Source organism: Sciurus vulgaris (genome assembly GCF_902686455.1).
Source record: "Sciurus vulgaris genome assembly, chromosome: X".
In the NCBI taxonomy this organism is placed as follows: Eukaryota; Metazoa; Chordata; class Mammalia; order Rodentia; family Sciuridae; genus Sciurus; species Sciurus vulgaris.
In genome coordinates this window covers 90,051,534-90,068,103 of record NC_136471.1, presented here as the reverse complement: position 1 = coordinate 90,068,103, position 16,570 = coordinate 90,051,534, and the positions used below count along the sequence as shown (strand labels likewise).

At 43.3% G+C, this 16,570-nt stretch overlaps 2 protein-coding genes across 7 annotated transcripts in view; one reads left to right on the top strand and one right to left on the bottom strand.

Moving 5' to 3' along the window:
• PFKFB1 (6-phosphofructo-2-kinase/fructose-2,6-biphosphatase 1) overlaps positions 1–5,057 on the bottom strand; it is a 48,039-nt gene extending 42,982 nt beyond the window's left edge. The window contains exon 1 of one of the 5 annotated variants that reach the window (XR_013761211.1): positions 10–418. Coding sequence is in view for 3 of the 5 variants with exons in the window: in XM_079124672.1 (XP_078980798.1) it covers positions 10–106 (97 nt within the window). In the remaining 2 variants the exon portion in view is untranslated. Of the gene's footprint in view, positions 1–9; positions 419–4,801 lie in introns of those variants that run through there. The other 4 variants (XR_013761212.1, XM_079124670.1, XM_079124672.1 and 1 more) reach the window with 4 other exon arrangements.
• A 1,645-nt stretch (positions 5,058–6,702) lies between these two features.
• On the top strand, positions 6,703–16,236 carry APEX2 (apurinic/apyrimidinic endodeoxyribonuclease 2). Of its 2 annotated transcripts, XM_079125061.1 has the most exons (6): positions 6,703–6,945; positions 7,836–7,919; positions 8,600–8,780; positions 9,304–9,450; positions 10,163–10,232; positions 14,926–16,236. In XM_079125061.1, exons 1-6 carry the CDS (start codon positions 6,789–6,791, stop codon positions 15,841–15,843), a joined length of 1,557 nt encoding a protein of 518 aa, XP_078981187.1. In that variant the 5' UTR covers positions 6,703–6,788; the 3' UTR covers positions 15,844–16,236. The 2 variants fall into 2 exon arrangements, with proteins under 2 accessions (XP_078981187.1, XP_078981188.1); XM_079125062.1 differs by lacking the exon at positions 8,600–8,780 and having other exon boundaries at positions 6,897–6,945.
• The last annotated feature ends 334 nt before the right edge of the window (positions 16,237–16,570 follow it).

Here is a 16,570-nt window from a genome sequence, read left to right as displayed (position 1 = left end):
CCCACTTACAGCCCCTTCGCCGTTGCAGCCCGCTGCTGCTGCTGCTGTGTGGAATCCAGATCTTCTGCAACCTGGTTTGGGTGAGCTCTCCCATCTCTCGAGACATCTTAGGTGTCACAGTTAATGACACCACTGCCCACAAGGTACCAAGCCTCACTCTCTATCTTCCTAGTTGTTGGACAAGGCTGGAAAGAAGGAGCACTAGGCTTCTGAGCTTCTCACAGCCTGTCTCTAGGCCCTATTTTTTTCCCCTTAGCCTGCCTCTGCTCCTGCGTGTACCAGGGGGGGCTTGGGTGCTGAGAGCAAGAGGTTGGGCAGAAGTCAGCAGAGGCCTCTGAACTCCAAGGGCTGTGTACATAGGAGATAAGTTGGAGTCCAGCAAGGAAGGCAGCCAGCAAGACAGCCCAGGTCTGACCAGTCACTTCCCGCCAATGAAGTCAGGACTAGTAGAGTATGCAAATAAAAGACCAAAGATCATGTGCTTACATCCTGTGTGGAATGGCAAAGCAAAGGTGATGGAAGTAGGTATCAGCTTTGAAATTAAAAAATTGGTCTGAAGTAAAATGTTAAGCTCCAACTCAGAAACAAAGATCCACATCAGAAATGCAAGGCCCCAAGAACAAAAACACAAACACCAAGTCCCAAATGAAAAAGGCAATGTTTTGAGCTAACACTTAAAAGTTCAAACTGGAAGTGGAATATTCACTACCACACAGTTCATCCCCACCCAAAATGGCATTGCAACCCTTGTCTTCCCCTGGATACTGTTGGATTCCCTGTCACAGAGCCTTTTCCTCCTAAAATATGCTGCCTGGGGCACTCTTGGAGAGATGGGCACTATCTGTTCATTTTTATACTCTCTCTAGCCAAGGCTAAATAAATCACAGTAAACCTGACACCTCAAGAAGAAGAGTGAGTGAAGCCATTATTGAGGGGAGACATGGTAGGCACTGCTCACATGGCTGACAGCTGCCATGAGATGCCCGAGGGATAAAGACAGCATTATCTGATCAACGACCTGGCTAAAGTTCTTCATGTCAGCCATTGGGATGATGACTTTGGAGGGTGGAGGCTACAGTAGGGTGAGCATAGGTAGCAAGAAGCAATGGCCTCTAAATAGGACAAGTTTCGTAGGTCAGAATCATCCTACCCAAATCTCTTCCCTTCACTGGGTCCACTGTCCCTGCCCCCACTTGGTTATTTTGAGACTTTATCTGTAGAACTCATGTAACTGGACAGCCTGCCTGGAAGATGTCCAAGTGTGCTCTTTTGCAATCTTCCCACCCCCTGATGAACCTCCAGTGATTGGCTATTAGGAAGTTCAACTCTCTTCTACTGAGCTGGGCTACACAAGAGCAATTGCTTGGGGATTGGAATTGCCAATCCCTGCCCTCAAATGCTCCCCAGCTCCACTTTGCCTTTTAAGAAGTTCCCTAAAATACATTCTCAGCGCTTAGTCTACACAAGGGTTAGATTCCCTCCAGCTGCTGTGCATAAATCATACCAGACTTTCAATATCAGGTCCCACATATCTAAACAAATCTATAGTGGATAGCAGTGGTTAAAAGTAATGGGCTCTACAGCCAGCCACATTACCTGAGTGGATTCTCACCTCTGCCTATGACACATTGAATAGATGAACTTTTCAGTGTCTCAGTTATTTCATTTGGAACATGGAAAGATAAGAGTACCTAGCCCCTTAGGTTTATAGACGATTTAATATATTAATACGTGTGAGGCATCCTGGAAAATGTTAAATAACACTGTTATTACCTTTATGGAGTAAATAAATCACTTTGACTAATCTGCAACTTTTATTAGTACAGGAAACTTACAATGTTATGGCAATGGGTTACCATTTATGATATAAAGAGCTCCTGAGAATCAATTAGAAAGATGATTTCAGTTTTACATTTTTGGTTTTACATAAAGACATGTTAAAGTTGAGAAGCCACATATAGATCAGTTCATCTCATCTTCTCAGATTAAAACCAACAAACAAACTGAGGCCTAGAGAAGGAAAAATCATTTTCTAAGGTCACATAGAAAATCAGTAGCTAAGTCATGAATAGAACAGTGGGAACCTAAGTTCTCTCACTCCAGGGATTTTCTTTGGTTAACCAACCAAGCTAGCTTGATTTAAGAATGTGGTATTTCGCATTATGTTAATTGAACTATGTCAGGCATAGACAAACAAATACAGCATGTTCTCACCGATATGCAGAAGCTAAAAACCTGATCTCAAAAAGTTGAGAGTAGAACACTGATTACCAGAGCCTGAGAAGGAGAGTGGGACGGAGAGAGAATGATTAAAAGGTACAGGATGCAGTTGGATAGAATGAGTAACCTCTAATGTTCTATAGCACACTATTCTCTATGGTTGACAACAATTAATTGTGCATGTCAAAATAGGTAGTAGAGAGGATTTTGAATGTTCCTAACACAAAGAAATGATAAATTTTAGTGGTGATAGATATGCCAATTATTCTGATCTTATAATTGCACATTGCATACATGTATTGAAATATCACATGATACCCCATAAATATGTACAATTATGTGTAAATAAAAAATGAAACATTTTTTAAAATGTATTCTTCCAGGTTAGATCAGAACTTGTAGAGTCTCAGAAACTGATTTTGGAAGAGATATAACTTTCTTATTCCTAATAAGTCTCCAAATGGTATAACACTGTTAATGCTAATAATCTTAATAACTTTCTGTGTATATAGTCCATTGCCCATAGGCAACAGAATATCCTTTATCATATTTATTCCTTACAAACATCCTGATTCACATGACAGGGAAACTGAAATCTGGGGAGGGGAAGTGGATTGTCCAAGGTATTCCAGCCAGTCACATGAATATGTTTTTATGTTTACAATTCTGTCCTTATGAACCTGCCAAGAGGCAGGAAGATAATTTTAGTAGCAGGACATCTGAGATGTGGCTAGTGGAATTTTTACAAGGTCTGAAAAGATAGACCTGGGGTCTAGGCTTGAAAACCTGATTTAAAACTATCTGGGATTAGCTATGAGACTTTTTACACTTTTTAAAATTCTGATTCCAGAAGGAGAAATTAACGAGATTTATAGAAAATCCTCAGTCTAGCCTTCAAACCTCTTCTAAATTAAGCACCGACCTACTTGTCCAACCATATCGCCCTTTAAACATGTTTAAATTTCACTGACTGGCTCACTGGGACCCAAAATATACCACGTACTTTCCTATTTCTGGGCTCCCCCCAATCTCTGGGTATCCTGGAATGCCATCCTTCCTTTCCATTCTTAATGAAATCTAACTCACTCTTCGTGGTTTGATTCAATATTCATCTCCTCTGGGAAGCTGACTCTGTATCCTTGGGAGAAGTTTTGTCTTTAGTTCTCATATTGCCCATGTGCCTCCATCTATCTGAACCATTATCCCCCAGTGTTTCTCTCATCTGCTTTCCTGCTGACTTTGGGCTCCATGAGGATGTGGACTGAATCCTGGTAATGTATTTCTAGTGTCCAGTTCAGGCCCTGGCACAGAGAAGACATTTACTCAATGAATATTGGTACAGTCTACATTTCTCTGCCTTAGATGAGATACACAGTTCATCAAGGTAAGTTTTAGAACAAAAAGCTGTGTTGGGAAGTGGATGGTAGAACTGACTTGGTCTAAGGTAGAATGTGGCATCTAGAAATATCTCTGAATCTTGCATGGTACAGAACAGAATAAAAGAATAAAGTCCCTCTGAGAGGGTCTAATAAATTGGTTGCAGAGATAGGGTTTACTCAGTATCAGACTCATACTGAAAAGTAAGTGCTAAGCGATAAATTCTAAAATGTAGTTATCTCTAGGGAATAAAAATATACAATGTGATTTCCAGAGATCCACAGACTGATTCTCCTCTGCCAAGTATGGGGTGCAGGAAGGAATCCCACTTAAAGTAGCAAGACAGTACTGATGGGCAATAAAATCATAAATTAAGTGTCCTTATTGGTAATTATTGGAATGTGTGGGTATGAATTAATTTGTGGGAGTCTAGAGGTCTGAGGGGAAGTTAGCCACATGCTTACAGGTTAGGTACATGTGTATGAGTACACATCAGGCCTTCTGTCACAGCAGCCTAGGATCAACTTCCTTTGCAGCCTCTGCACTGACCCACCATGCTCCTTATTTTCAGCCCCATACTTGGGACCCAAAGCTCACTGTATCCTAGTCCTAGGAGTGACCCTCCACAGACTATAGTCACTGAGGGAGAAGAGCAGCTGGAGGTTTGTGGGTGGTATTGCCTATAGATGCTATGTAAAAAGCAGGATAACTAATCTCACACAGGGTATGGAAGTCCTGAAATGTCTCTGAAGAGCTTTGAATCATGTCCTTCTACCCCTCTTAATCTTCAGGCAGCCCTCTGAGGAAAGTAGGCTAGAGACTTTAATTTCCATTTTATTAATGAGTCTATTGACACCCAGAGAAACTAGAAAGTTTGTTCAAAGTGTCATAGCAAATCAACCCTACTTTATATACCAGAGGGGAGTAAAGAGATATCTCATATTTCATTCAAAACTGTACTAGACCAAGCTGGAGATACTTCTAAAGGTGGTAGGGAATTGCCCTTTAGGCCACTGTCCTACAAATTCAGGTAAAAGTGGATTAAAATTACAGATAGTTTAGATATAGATATTGTCTTTTCCCAACTCTCCCATACGCTTTAATGCATACCTCAACCAACCACCTCACAAAGAAAACATTCTTTTGAGCCCAAAGAATGGATTCAGATTTGTGTAACACATCTCTATTTTTCCTTCTCACCTACCTGTTCTCTTAAAGGTTTTTTCTTCCATCCTTAATTATCCAACACTCAGCTCTCTTGCATTTACAGACCCCAAAAGTAGGTCCAGTGGGTGGCATCAAAGAGGGAACCTGAAGACGTTCGTTGGTTCCTGGGAAGACTGAGGAAGCACCCTTGTTAAGGGGTGTACATGTACACTCTGTTGAAATATCAGCTGTTGTAGTTGCCAAAGGAGTTCCTGAGCTTTTTCTCTTCAGTCCAACCATGTGTTCACCTTGCCCCAAAGGTCAGAACTAATATTAACAAGCCACAACAGAATGGGGAAATTAAAACCAGCTATCAAGACAAGCAAGATCTGGATTTCCTTGGGGCTGAGTTTCAGATCAGTCTTGAGTGTAAATGGGCACAATTCCTTACTGGAAAGCAATTTGGCAATATGAAGCAACAGCAATAAAAATGTTCATTTCCTTTGTCCTAGTTATCCCACTCCTGGGACTCAATCTTAAATCAGCAAATCCCAAAGCATGAAAAAAAATCAAGGCACACACACATAGAAAAATATTTTATTTACAGAGCTTTTGTTTTATGGCAACAAGTAGTAGGTAAACTTTAAGTCCTCTGGGAGCAAAAGCAGTTTGCTGAGTTTTTTTCTGTAGCCACAGAAGATGATGTCTTTAAGGCTGTAAAAATCTGTCAAAAAAATAACTATGTTGCAATTCTGGATAAGAAATCTAAGAATACAATGTTATATTTTCCCCTGGATATTAGGACACCTATTACTTCTGCTTTTATGCTCTCAAAAAAAAAAAAAAATGAACCTGTTGCTATCGCCCTTTGTTCATTCATCTAACAAATAGTCAATTGCCCCTAATATATGCTGTATCCAGTATTAGGAAATGGAGCTAACAAGATGATTCATAAAGTCATTGCTCTTGAGTTGCTGGTAGTCTAGTGGCAAGAGAAATAGAAATCAATGGTAGCTGCTGATTGTGATAAATACTGTGACAGCGTGAACCAAAGGTTGCTGTTGGGACCCAGAGGAAGACTTCAGTGATAGGTGTGTAGTCCATAAAATTTTACTTAGAAAAGTAATCCTTGACCTGATTAAGGAAGAAGTTGAATCCTGGCTCTATCACTTCTGAGAGACTGAAGTGAATTCACTCAATTTCTCCCACACCCCTTTTCAAGGTTTTCCTGGGAACGAATGAGATAATGTATACAGGAAAACCACTGCTGCATTGGGGGACAGTGCTGCTTTGGAGTTTAAATTTTCTGGGTCTCGATTTAATTCAATTGACAAATTGAGCCAAGAGCAAGTACGTGTCAGACCACATTCTTCTGAACTCTGAGACACAAGACAAATATGGCTACAGGGCGGATTTGAGACAGTCTCCCCCTGCTTTCTGCCTCAATAAAGCCAGAGGTTATCCTCCTAAATCTTATCTCAGTAGAGAAGCTCTGAATGCTCCCTCCTCCAATCGAGAAGTTCCTTTCATCCCTGGAACCCACAAACACAGCATTTGCAACGCCAAGGGCGCAAGCGCCAAAATCAAAAGGGCTCTTAGGTGGGCTGTCTGTCGCGCTAGGGTGGGGCTTAGATCACTGAGCGGTTCAACGTAGTTTCGCCGCCTAAAAAGTGGCGACTTGCCATTCTTAAGTAAACGGAAGCACTAAGGGAACTTTTGAATACAGGCGAAATGCAGTCAGACTCAGATGTCCTAGCCAGTGGGCGGCCAGAGGACTAGCGTCCCAAACGCGGACCTTCCTTTTGCCATTCATTCTTTCTTGGCATTCGCCCCACCCCTTAGCTGTGCGCCTAGTTATGTCTTTGGCCAATGAGAACTGAGGGACTCAAGGCCCCGCCACGCGTGCGTCAAGTTCTTCCGTGGCACGCAGGAGAACGCCTGCGCGCACGCATGCGCAAACGCGGGGTCTAAACAACTTCCGAGCGCCAAGCAGCTTTCCCGCTTCCTAGGCGCGGAATGTCGGGGAGGCATTTTTGTTTGCTAAGATGCTGCGCGTTGTGAGCTGGAACATAAATGGAATCCGAAGTCCCCTGCAAGGGGTGGTTTGCCAGGAACCCAGCAACTGTACCTCCATGGCCATGAGACGCATTTTGGATGAACTGGATGCCGATATTGTCTGTTTCCAGGAGACCAAAGTGACTAGTGAGCACTCAAGAATCCAGAATCCGTACCATATTCTTATTTTCTCGCTAACTTGCTCCCTGCTCCATCTCATTTCACTTTCTCATTTCCCCGTACTTAGAGTCCTTTAAGCCCAGCTCAGAATCCTGATCTTTTCCCAAACCCCGTTGTCAACCCCAGCTAGGTCCCCTAATTCCGACTCCCATCTTCTGTCCTCTACAGAACTTTGCCTCGCCAGTGAAACCCTCATATCCACTCAGATTCCCACTCATTCTACTGCCCGAACTCAGTCCTTTGAATTCTCCCTCCCATGCACTGTTCGCCTCCAACCCCCAAGTCAGACCTCTCAGTTCTGTCCCTCTCTATTCCCACCCCGTCTTTGCCTCTAGTTCAAGCTTTATAATATCCTCCACTACCGATTTCCAGTTCCCTATATCTACTCCACTCCTTTTCTCCAGCTCATTTCCTACCCCAAGTTTAGACCTTCTAATTTCCTTTCTCCCACTCCCTCAGGACCCCTAATTTTTTCCCCTCTTCTTCACTACTTCAGATCTGCTATTTTCCTATCTTCCCACCCCCCAGCCCAGGTTCCATTTCCCTCTCCCATATTCCCATTTCCCACTCCCAGCTCCTTTCTATCATCTAGACCTCTAGACATAACTTTGATTCTCTACCCCCTCACTAATTGTCCACCTCCCACTCCATAGGCTGTCCCCACTTCCCCACCTTCTGATATTGATATAATTCCATTTCTGACTCTTCTACCTTCCTAGATTCTCTGATCATAGATACTTCATTTTTTCTTCCAACTCTGGCTTTGATGTGTGCCCAAACTGTTAACCTACAACTTTAATTTCAGGCCTTTTTGTGTTCTAGTTTACCTGTGACTTAATGTTACACTTTTTTTGCAGGGGATGTGCTAACAGAGCCCCTGGCTATCGTTGAGGGCTATAACTCCTATTTCAGCTTCAGCCGAATCCGTAGTGGCTATTCTGGTAAATTGGGTTTTCTGGGGACTTTAAATTAGTGTTAGTGATAGAGGCAAGTAAGGGGAAAGGGTTTCTAATGTTTGTTGAGAAGGTAATAAGAAATTTAGCCTTTTAGTCCAAAGAGCTGAAGCCCCATAAAATTAGGCTACGTAAAGTGTATATTTTATGTATAAAATTATTTTGTTGTACAACAGTAGTACAGTTGTGCGGTGGTTAGTTTTTTGATCTCTGGGTCTGAACTGCATGGGTTCAAATCGTGGCTCACTCCCTGTGTACCCTCTGGAGAGACCTTATCTCTTTGTGCCTCAGAAGTCTCAGCTGGAAAACTGGGATAATAATGTCTGTTTGCATGGAGTAAACGTAGTAATCCTTGTGATAATAGTAATAGATAATAACTTATGAGCACTTACCATGTGTCCATGCAAAATACTTAGAACATTAGCTGTTATTCTGTGGCTTTTTTTGTTAAAGGAACTGAGGCTCTGAGGTATGAGTTAAATTGCCCCACACTCTAGGGATCCATCTGTGGCTCTTGATTTGGGACAGTTTGTCAATGCATTAAAAGAATAGAGAGCCACATTTTATAAAGATGATCAAGTAACTTGTATGGGAACAACTGGAATGAGAGAGGCTGCACAACAGACTGTTGGCTGCCAGTCCTGTTCAGATATCCTCTTTATCTCCAGGTGTAGCCACCTTCTGTAAGGACAGCGCTACCCCAGTGGCTGCTGAAGAAGGCCTGAGTGGCTTGTTTGCCACCCAGAATGGGGACGTGGGTTGTTATGGAAACATGGATGAGTTCACCCAAGAGGAGCTCCGAGCTCTGGATAGTGAGGGCCGTGCCCTCCTTACACAGCATAAGATCCGGTAATAGCCTATATCCCCTTGTCACTGAGCATTGCTGGTTCTAGTCTTTATATGGAGATTCTTAGGCTCACTTTATAAACATGCATTCACTATAGAAAAGTTCCCAAACTTACCTTTTCTGGACTTCAGTTATGACTGGGCTGCTCGACTATGTGACCCTGTCAAATTTTGTACCCTTATGAACCTGGAGTTCCCAAAGTGTGGGACTGGCCTGGAAATCCAGCTTTCTTATTACCACAGGCACCTCAAAAGCAACATAGCCAGTACCAAACCCATTGCCCCAAGTTGCTCTCTGTCTGGGTGTCCTGTCCTAATGAACGGTAGCATCATTAACTGGTTTAGTTGTTTCACGTCCTACATGCCCCTTTCCTTGGCTCACCTGCAGTCAGTCCCCAAGTCCTCTGAGTTCAGTGTTTCTCTTTTCTTCAATCCTGTGGATAACCATTAAGTAGAAGACACATGGTGCGGTTGGGGGAGGGGAGCCTTGAAACTGACCCCTTTTTGGGGTTTCTCTTCTCCCCAGCACTTGGGAAGGAAAAGAGAGGACCTTGACCTTCATCAATGTGTACTGCCCCCACGCAGACCCTGGGAAGCCTGAGCGGCTGACCTTTAAGATGCGCTTCTATCGCTTGCTGCAGATCCGAGCAGAAGCCCTCTTGGCAGCTGGCAGGTACTGGAAGTCTGAGCAGCAAGGCTTCCTTGAGCTTGTCCTGGGTACCCTGCCCTTTGTCATGCCCCATTAGAAGGTATATGCAATCTTTGTATTCCTTCAAAGCCTAGTTGCCGACATAACTATGCCCACCTGAATAGGCTCTCTTAAGAGCTGTGTGTACAAGATAAAGACAAACAGGAGTTTTATATTCTGAACACATATCCTTGCTCCTCCTGTGAGCACCAAGGCTAGCCCTACTTCTCTTTCCCTTTTGGTTAAATGAATGTATGAAAGCCTACCTCACAGAATAGTTTTAAGGATGAAATGAGATGAGGGTGGTAAAATGCCTGAAACAAATGAAAGTCTTGTTCCAGGGAGGGACAGGAAAGTGAGGGTGGGTTAGAGTAATCAAGGGGTACTTCTAGAGGGTGTGTTACCTGAGTTCAGCTTTGAAGGACAACAAAGATGGCATTAGGTAGAGATCATTGAGGTGCTCATGCCAAACAGCACTGTCACATTTGGAACTCAGAATTTGGTTGGTCAGGTGTGAAAGGAATCCAGGTTGTGGTATGGTGGTACAGGTAGACAGCCTTAAGTAGCTGTTGGCTAAAGACTTGGTGTGGGAGGTGGCCTATCTGAGCCCTTGGCCCTAGGAAAAAGGATATGTTCCAGGACTACTTCTCCCCTTTCTCTAATGTCCAGTTGACAACCCCACATTGTGTTTTTTCAGCCATGTGATCATTTTGGGTGACCTGAATACAGCCCACCGCCCCATTGACCACTGTGATGCAGTCAATCTGGTAAGGCTCCCTTTAGTCTCTGGCCCTACTCCTGACTGTGCTTCTGTTCACTCTGTCAGCCAGTGCTGAGTTCTTGGCCCTAGGGGCAACTTCTTTTGTGAAATATTCTTTTGTGTTTTTAATTGGCACATAATTATACACATTTATGTGATATGCTGATGCATATATACAAAATGTAATGACCAAATCAGTGTAATTTATCACCTCAAAATTTTGTGTTTCTCTGTTTTGGGACCATTCAAATCCTTTCTACTACCTAGTTTCAAATATACAATAAATAGTTGCTAACTATAGTCACTCCACTATGCTACAGAACCCTAAAATATTATCCTCCTATCACTGTGATTTTGTGCTTATTAATCAGCCCTTTGCTATCCCTTTTTTCCTCTCCCTTCTCTGACTCTTGTATCCAGTTGATTATGAGATCAACTTTTTTAGCTTGATGATATCATGTGGTATTTGTCTCTCTGTACTGGCTTATTTTCACGATGTCTTCCAGTTCCATCCTATTTGCTGCAAATGATAGGATATCATTCTTTTATGGCTAAATAGTATTTCATTTTATATGTATACTATAGTTTCTTTTTTTTGATACTGGAGATTGAACCCAAGGATGCTTAACCACTAGTCACCACTTAGTCACATCCCCAGCCCATTTATAATTTTGAGGCAGGGTCTCACTAAATTGCTCAGGGCCTCACTAAGTTGCTGAGGCTGCCTTTGAACTTGTGATCCTCCTGCTTCAGCCTTCTGAGCTGCTGGAATTACAGGTGTGCACCACCATGCCTAGCACTATGGTTTCTTTATTAATCCATCAGTAGACACCTAGATTGATTTCATTTCTTGGCTATTGTGAATAATGCTTCAATGAACCTGGGAGTACAGATGTTGCTTTGACATACTGATTTCATTTCCTTTGGATATATACCTAGAAATGGGAGTATTAGAGCATATGGCAGTTTGATTTTAAACTTTTTGAGGAAACTCCATACAGCTTTCCACAATGGCTGTACTAATGTACATTGCTACCAACTGTGTATGAGACTTTCCCTTTCTCATCATTCTCACAAGCATCTGTTTGTTATTTTTTTTGTCCTTTTGCTTATAACCATTCTAACTGGAGTGAGATGGTATCTCATTGTGGTTTTGATTAACATTTCCCTTACAGTGATGTTGATTATTTCCCGTATACCTATTGACCATTTCTGTGTCTTCTTTTGAGAAATGTCTGTTCAGGTCATTTGCCAGTTTTTGAATCAGATTATTTGTTTTGTTTTTTGTCTTTTGCTGTTGAGTTGTTGACGTTCCTTGTATGTTCTAGATATTAATCTCCTGTAGATGAATAGTATGCAATTATTTCTTCCCATTCTGGAGGTTGTCTGTTTATTCTGTTTATTGTTTAATTTGCTGGGTAGAAGCTTTTTTTAAATAATAGTCCTGTTGAAATGAGATTCTAAAAGTACTGAGGATTGTTCCTTAGTTTGACAGACATTACTGACCCTGTCCTTGCCTGGTCCTGCACTGTGTGCTGGGAACTCAGTTAAGAGTCATATCCAGCTCTTGGCCTCTCAGTGTTTTGATGGACTATAGACATGTGGCCAGCCAACTGTGGCATGGTATTCTCAGGACTCAGGTAGAGATGGCACCTTAGAGGCTAGAGAACCCAGAGATTGGATTCCTAGGTGAGCTTGGACATTAAAGTAGGCAGCTGAAAGAAGCTGGATCTTAAAAGATGAGAACAGAGTTTTGGGATGAGGAGAGCAAACCATTCCAGCATGGGCAAAGGTTTCAACTCAGAAGTTGCCTGGTGTACATGGAGAACTACAGGTCCCATTCTTGTTAGAGTGTCATACGAAGTGAGGTGCAAGTGGAGAGTCCTTTGGGGGCCACCCTTTGAGGGCCTTGACTCCCCCATTGTCTTCATCATTTTCCTAATGCACTGTCTTTCCTCCTTATGAACCTTCAATACCACTTTTCTATCTCTGCGATACAGAGAAAACATCGAGACGGTCAGTGCCCCATCTTCATTTCTATCCTCAGTTTCCCTGTACACTGTTCACTCTAAGCAGATATCTCTTTCCTTTGCAAAAGCTGTTCTCATTCTGGCTTTTCTTACCGTGCCCCAAGTTGGTGGTCATCCTTTCCCTTCTGGCTTTTTTCTTATATGGACTTCTCATCTCTAATTACTTCTAGGCCAGTGGTTCATAATCCCTGGTGCATAGTTGAACAAAAATATCAATGCCTTCACACCACTCTAGCACAATGAAATCAGAATCTCTTAGGTGTGGGTCCAGGGTGGTGGTATGTTTTAAAAGCCCCCAGGGTGTCAGTATTATGCTGCCAGGCTTGAGAACCACTGCCCCTGAATGTATAAGCTGCTTCTTGTCTTGGCCTTCTTCATGTGGAGGATTTCTTTGTTGGACAGACTGCCTATTTTCTTATACCACAACAATCAGCACAGAAGATTTCAGTGACCTTAAAAGCTGTGGGAGTGGGGAAAAGGGTGTGGGTATTTTTCCCTATCAGCAAGCAAGCAATTAATTATGTAGCAGTGGACACCAGCTGGGTTTCCTCCATTCCAGTTCAATCCTGATACTGTCTACCTGGGGATAGTCTCAGATCCTGTATGTTGAGAGTGAGTCCCCAAGACTGCCCTACATCAGAACCAGTCATAGGTCTGGGCCTCCAGAACTCCTGACCAACTGACTATAAATTGAAGTTCTCCCAACCCCCTCCTCAGGTTCCATTAATTTGCTAAAGCAGCTCATAGATCTCAGGCACACTATGCTTACATTGACTGGTTCACTATAAAAGATATTTTAAAGGATAAAAATAAGTAGTAAGATGAAGAAATATATGGAGTGTGGTTTGGAAGGGTCCCAGGAGTTTCTGTTCCTGTGGAGTTGTAGTATGCCACTCTCCTAGCACATGGATAAGTTCTTGTTCACCTTCCTGCAAGCCTCCATATGTTCAGTTCTCTAGAAGCTTTCTGAACCCTGTGCTTTTGGGGTTTTATGAAGACTTCATTTCCTAGGCGTGATTGCTAAAAGATAGTGTGGGGAAACCCAGCGAAGCCTGACTTTCAGATTCTTCAGCATTCCTTCCTTACTGATTCAGGCAGGACCCTTCTTGTATGAAGGTCTTATGGTCTACTGTTAAGACAAAGATAAGTCACAAAATTTCTTAATAGCAAGCTAAAGGCAGAGAAGATCAATTTCTATGACCCACCTTGGGGAAGAGAAATTCTACTTTCTATTGCCACTTTTAGAAGGGAGTTAATGAGCCAGGACCTAGAGGTGAAACCAAAATGTATGTATCATAATATCATAGGGGTCATCAATGCTGGTACAGTCAGTAAGCACTGTACTTGGCTCAGAACAGGGGCTCTGGGAAGATCGCTTGATTAGTTTGCTGCAGAGACACACAAACATGGATATGGCTCCCAGCTGGGAAAGTGATCAGACCTGATGTAATGAGAGAATGGTGGTGGTGTGGTGGGTACCGGGATAAACACTGCAGAGTGCAAGCCTTTAGTTCTTTCCTCCCTGCTGTGTTTTTCATCAGTAATTCAGTCAGTTCTTTGAACTTCCTACAATAGTATTGTATACCTTTATGCCATCTCAGCTTACTTTAGGGCTATCCTAGATGTTTCTAGTGTACCTCCTTCCTTCTTCCTTCAAGAAAGAACTAACAGTACCAGTTTAGATGACAAACACAGTCTTCAAAATGGCAGAACATGTCTGCTTCCCAGCAGACTTTCTCTTCTAATCTTTTCTCTAAATGGCATCATTATCCTATTGGTTGCTCCAACTAGAAGCCTGGGAATTATGCTCTATTGTCCTTCTTTACCTTCTTTCCTATATTCATTTGGTTAGTGAGTACTATTGATTCTACCTCCAAATCATCTCAATTTATTTTTTTTCTGCCTCCTAAATTTAGCACCACCATGATCCAAGTGACCATCTTCTCTTGCTTGCATGGTCTATGGTGGCTGTCTCCTACTGGTGTTCCCCATCTGGTCTCCTTGTCCACAGGCCTATCATAAAAGCTACACTCACAATTTGGAGCCCTCTCTACCTAGGTTACTTCCACTTGGTCTTCATATCTCAGCTCTAGGTCACTTTCCAAAAGGAAGCCTCCTTCATCTCCAGGACTAGATCTACTTTGGCTAGCATAATGCCTGGCGTAAAATAGGTGTTCTGCGAACATTTGTTGTATTGAATGGGTGGGTGGGTGAATTAGATAAATGGATGGATCAGGGATCAAAGCCAAAGGAAGTAGTCAGACATGGATCTCTATGGACTCTATGGTCAGTGAGAGTTTTGACACACACAAGATAAACCTAATAGTACCAGAGGGTTTAAAGGAAAAGCCAATAATCTTTAACTCCTAATCCCTGCCCCACTACTACCCCTAGAGGCAACCATTTTTTCCTGTTCTCCATTCTTTTCAAAAAGCATTTCTGGGAATTGTTTGGATTAAGCAAACAACAGACTTTCAGATTTGACATTTATGGACCAGTATAAGGTAAGTGCAGTATGGTATGGAGAGAAATCAGAAAATTTAGAAATCAAATCCCAGCTCTATCAGTTCTGCATTGTGTGACCTTGAGCAGTAGTTCTCTTTGGGACCACCAAATTTCTTTGTAAAATGAAGTAGTTATTCTAAGCCTCTTCCATTTCTGGTCATCTAGGAATGCTTTGAAGAGGACGCAGGGCGCAAATGGATGGACAGCTTGCTCAGTAACCTGGGGTGCCGGGCTGGATCCCACATAGGGCCCTTTGTTGATAGCTACCGCTATTTCCAGCCAAAGCAGGAGAGGGCCTTCACCTGCTGGTCAGTGGTTAGTGGCGCCCGCCATCTCAACTATGGTTCCCGGCTTGACTATGTGCTGGGGGACAGGACCCTGGTAATAGATACCTTCCAGGACTCCTTCCTCCTACCTCAGGTGATGGGCTCTGACCACTGCCCTGTGGGTGCCACCTTGAATGTGTCCTCTGTGCCTGCAAAACAGTGCCCACCTCTGTGCACCCGCTTCCTTCCTGAGTTTGCAGGCACCCAGCTCAAGATTCTCCGCTTCCTAGTTCCTCTTGAACAAGAACCTGTGTTGGAACAGTCAGCGCTGCAGCTCAGCAATAAAACACAGGTACAGAAACAGCAAAACAAAGTCCGTGTGCGCTCAACCAGGCCTCGGCCAAGTCAGGCTAACTCCAGAAGAGGGCAGACAAACCTGATGAGCTACTTCCAGCCTTCCTCCAGCCATTCCAAAACTTCTCCTGACTTGGAGCTGCATAACTTGCCTCTGGTGAAAAACCTTATAACCCCGAAGACTCTAGAAGAGAAGGTGATGGCCAGAGAGGTAGAAGGGCAGGCCAAGCATTCAGAGGGTAAAGATGAGAAGGAGTTACGAACCTCATTCTGGAAGTCTGTACTGGGGGGACCTTCACCCATGCCCCTCTGCAGTGGCCACAGGGAGCCATGTGTGATGCGAACTGTAAAGAAGCCAGGACCCAACCTGGGTCGCCACTTCTACATGTGTGCCAGGCCCCGGGGTCCTCCCAGTGACCCCTCTTCCCGCTGCAGCTTCTTTCTCTGGAGCAGGCCCAGCTGAACTAATGGAGGCCTAGGGATATCTGGCATGGTTAATCTGCACAGGATCTGATGCCAGCTCCCCATGTGCTGCCTTCTTCCCTGAGACCTCCTTCCTTCTTTTCCTTCTCCTCCTCCTCCTTTGTCTAATTTTTCATTCTTTTCCTCCCACAAGGTATCCCTCCCTCTATGCCAACTTCCTCTTCCTCCTCCAAGGCCTCTTCCTCTGTCTTCTTGCCTGCATCCTTGTTTGTGAGCTTCTGTGCCTTAATGCTGTGACCCAGACCCCCACCACACTTCTACTTTCCTGTCAGAAGTACATGAGAACAAGCTGCCCTAGGAAGTTGTGATTTAGAATGCATTCTTTTCTTGCTGGGAAATTTATTTGTTCATAAATAAAGTCTTTTTTTTTTTTTTGGTTGTTGTTTCAGTACCACATTGAGTGAACGTTTTGGATATACTCATAAAGTTGAGTTAGAGAAGCTATCTCAGTACTGGGTTTGCCAGATGCTTGTAGCCTAATATAAAGGGAGCATGGAGGAGGGAGGAGCAGTTCTTACCATAAAGGACTCTGCTGGACTGTAGTGGTTCCCTGCACTGCCGAACACAGTTTTGGGGAACTATTTTCTTCTAGGCAGTTTAGTGAGGGTTGACCATCTCCTGACTTTAGAGACTACATGGGGCACAGGTTTCAAGGCCCACAAGTGAAGAGTCAATCCCTTCATTTTTGTTGAAACCATTGGGAAAGC

Excerpts from the sequence above, each read along its gene's own strand:
- APEX2 (XM_079125061.1), top strand. The coding sequence starts at position 6,789 with ATGCTGCGCGTTGTGAGCTGGAACATAAATGGAATCCGAAGTCCCCTG. Across the intron at positions 6,946-7,835 it reads CCAGGAGACCAAAGTGACTA|GGGATGTGCTAACAGAGCCC; the intron begins GTGAGCACTCAA and ends CTTTTTTTGCAG. Across the intron at positions 10,233-14,925 it reads ACTGTGATGCAGTCAATCTG|GAATGCTTTGAAGAGGACGC; the intron begins GTAAGGCTCCCT and ends CTGGTCATCTAG.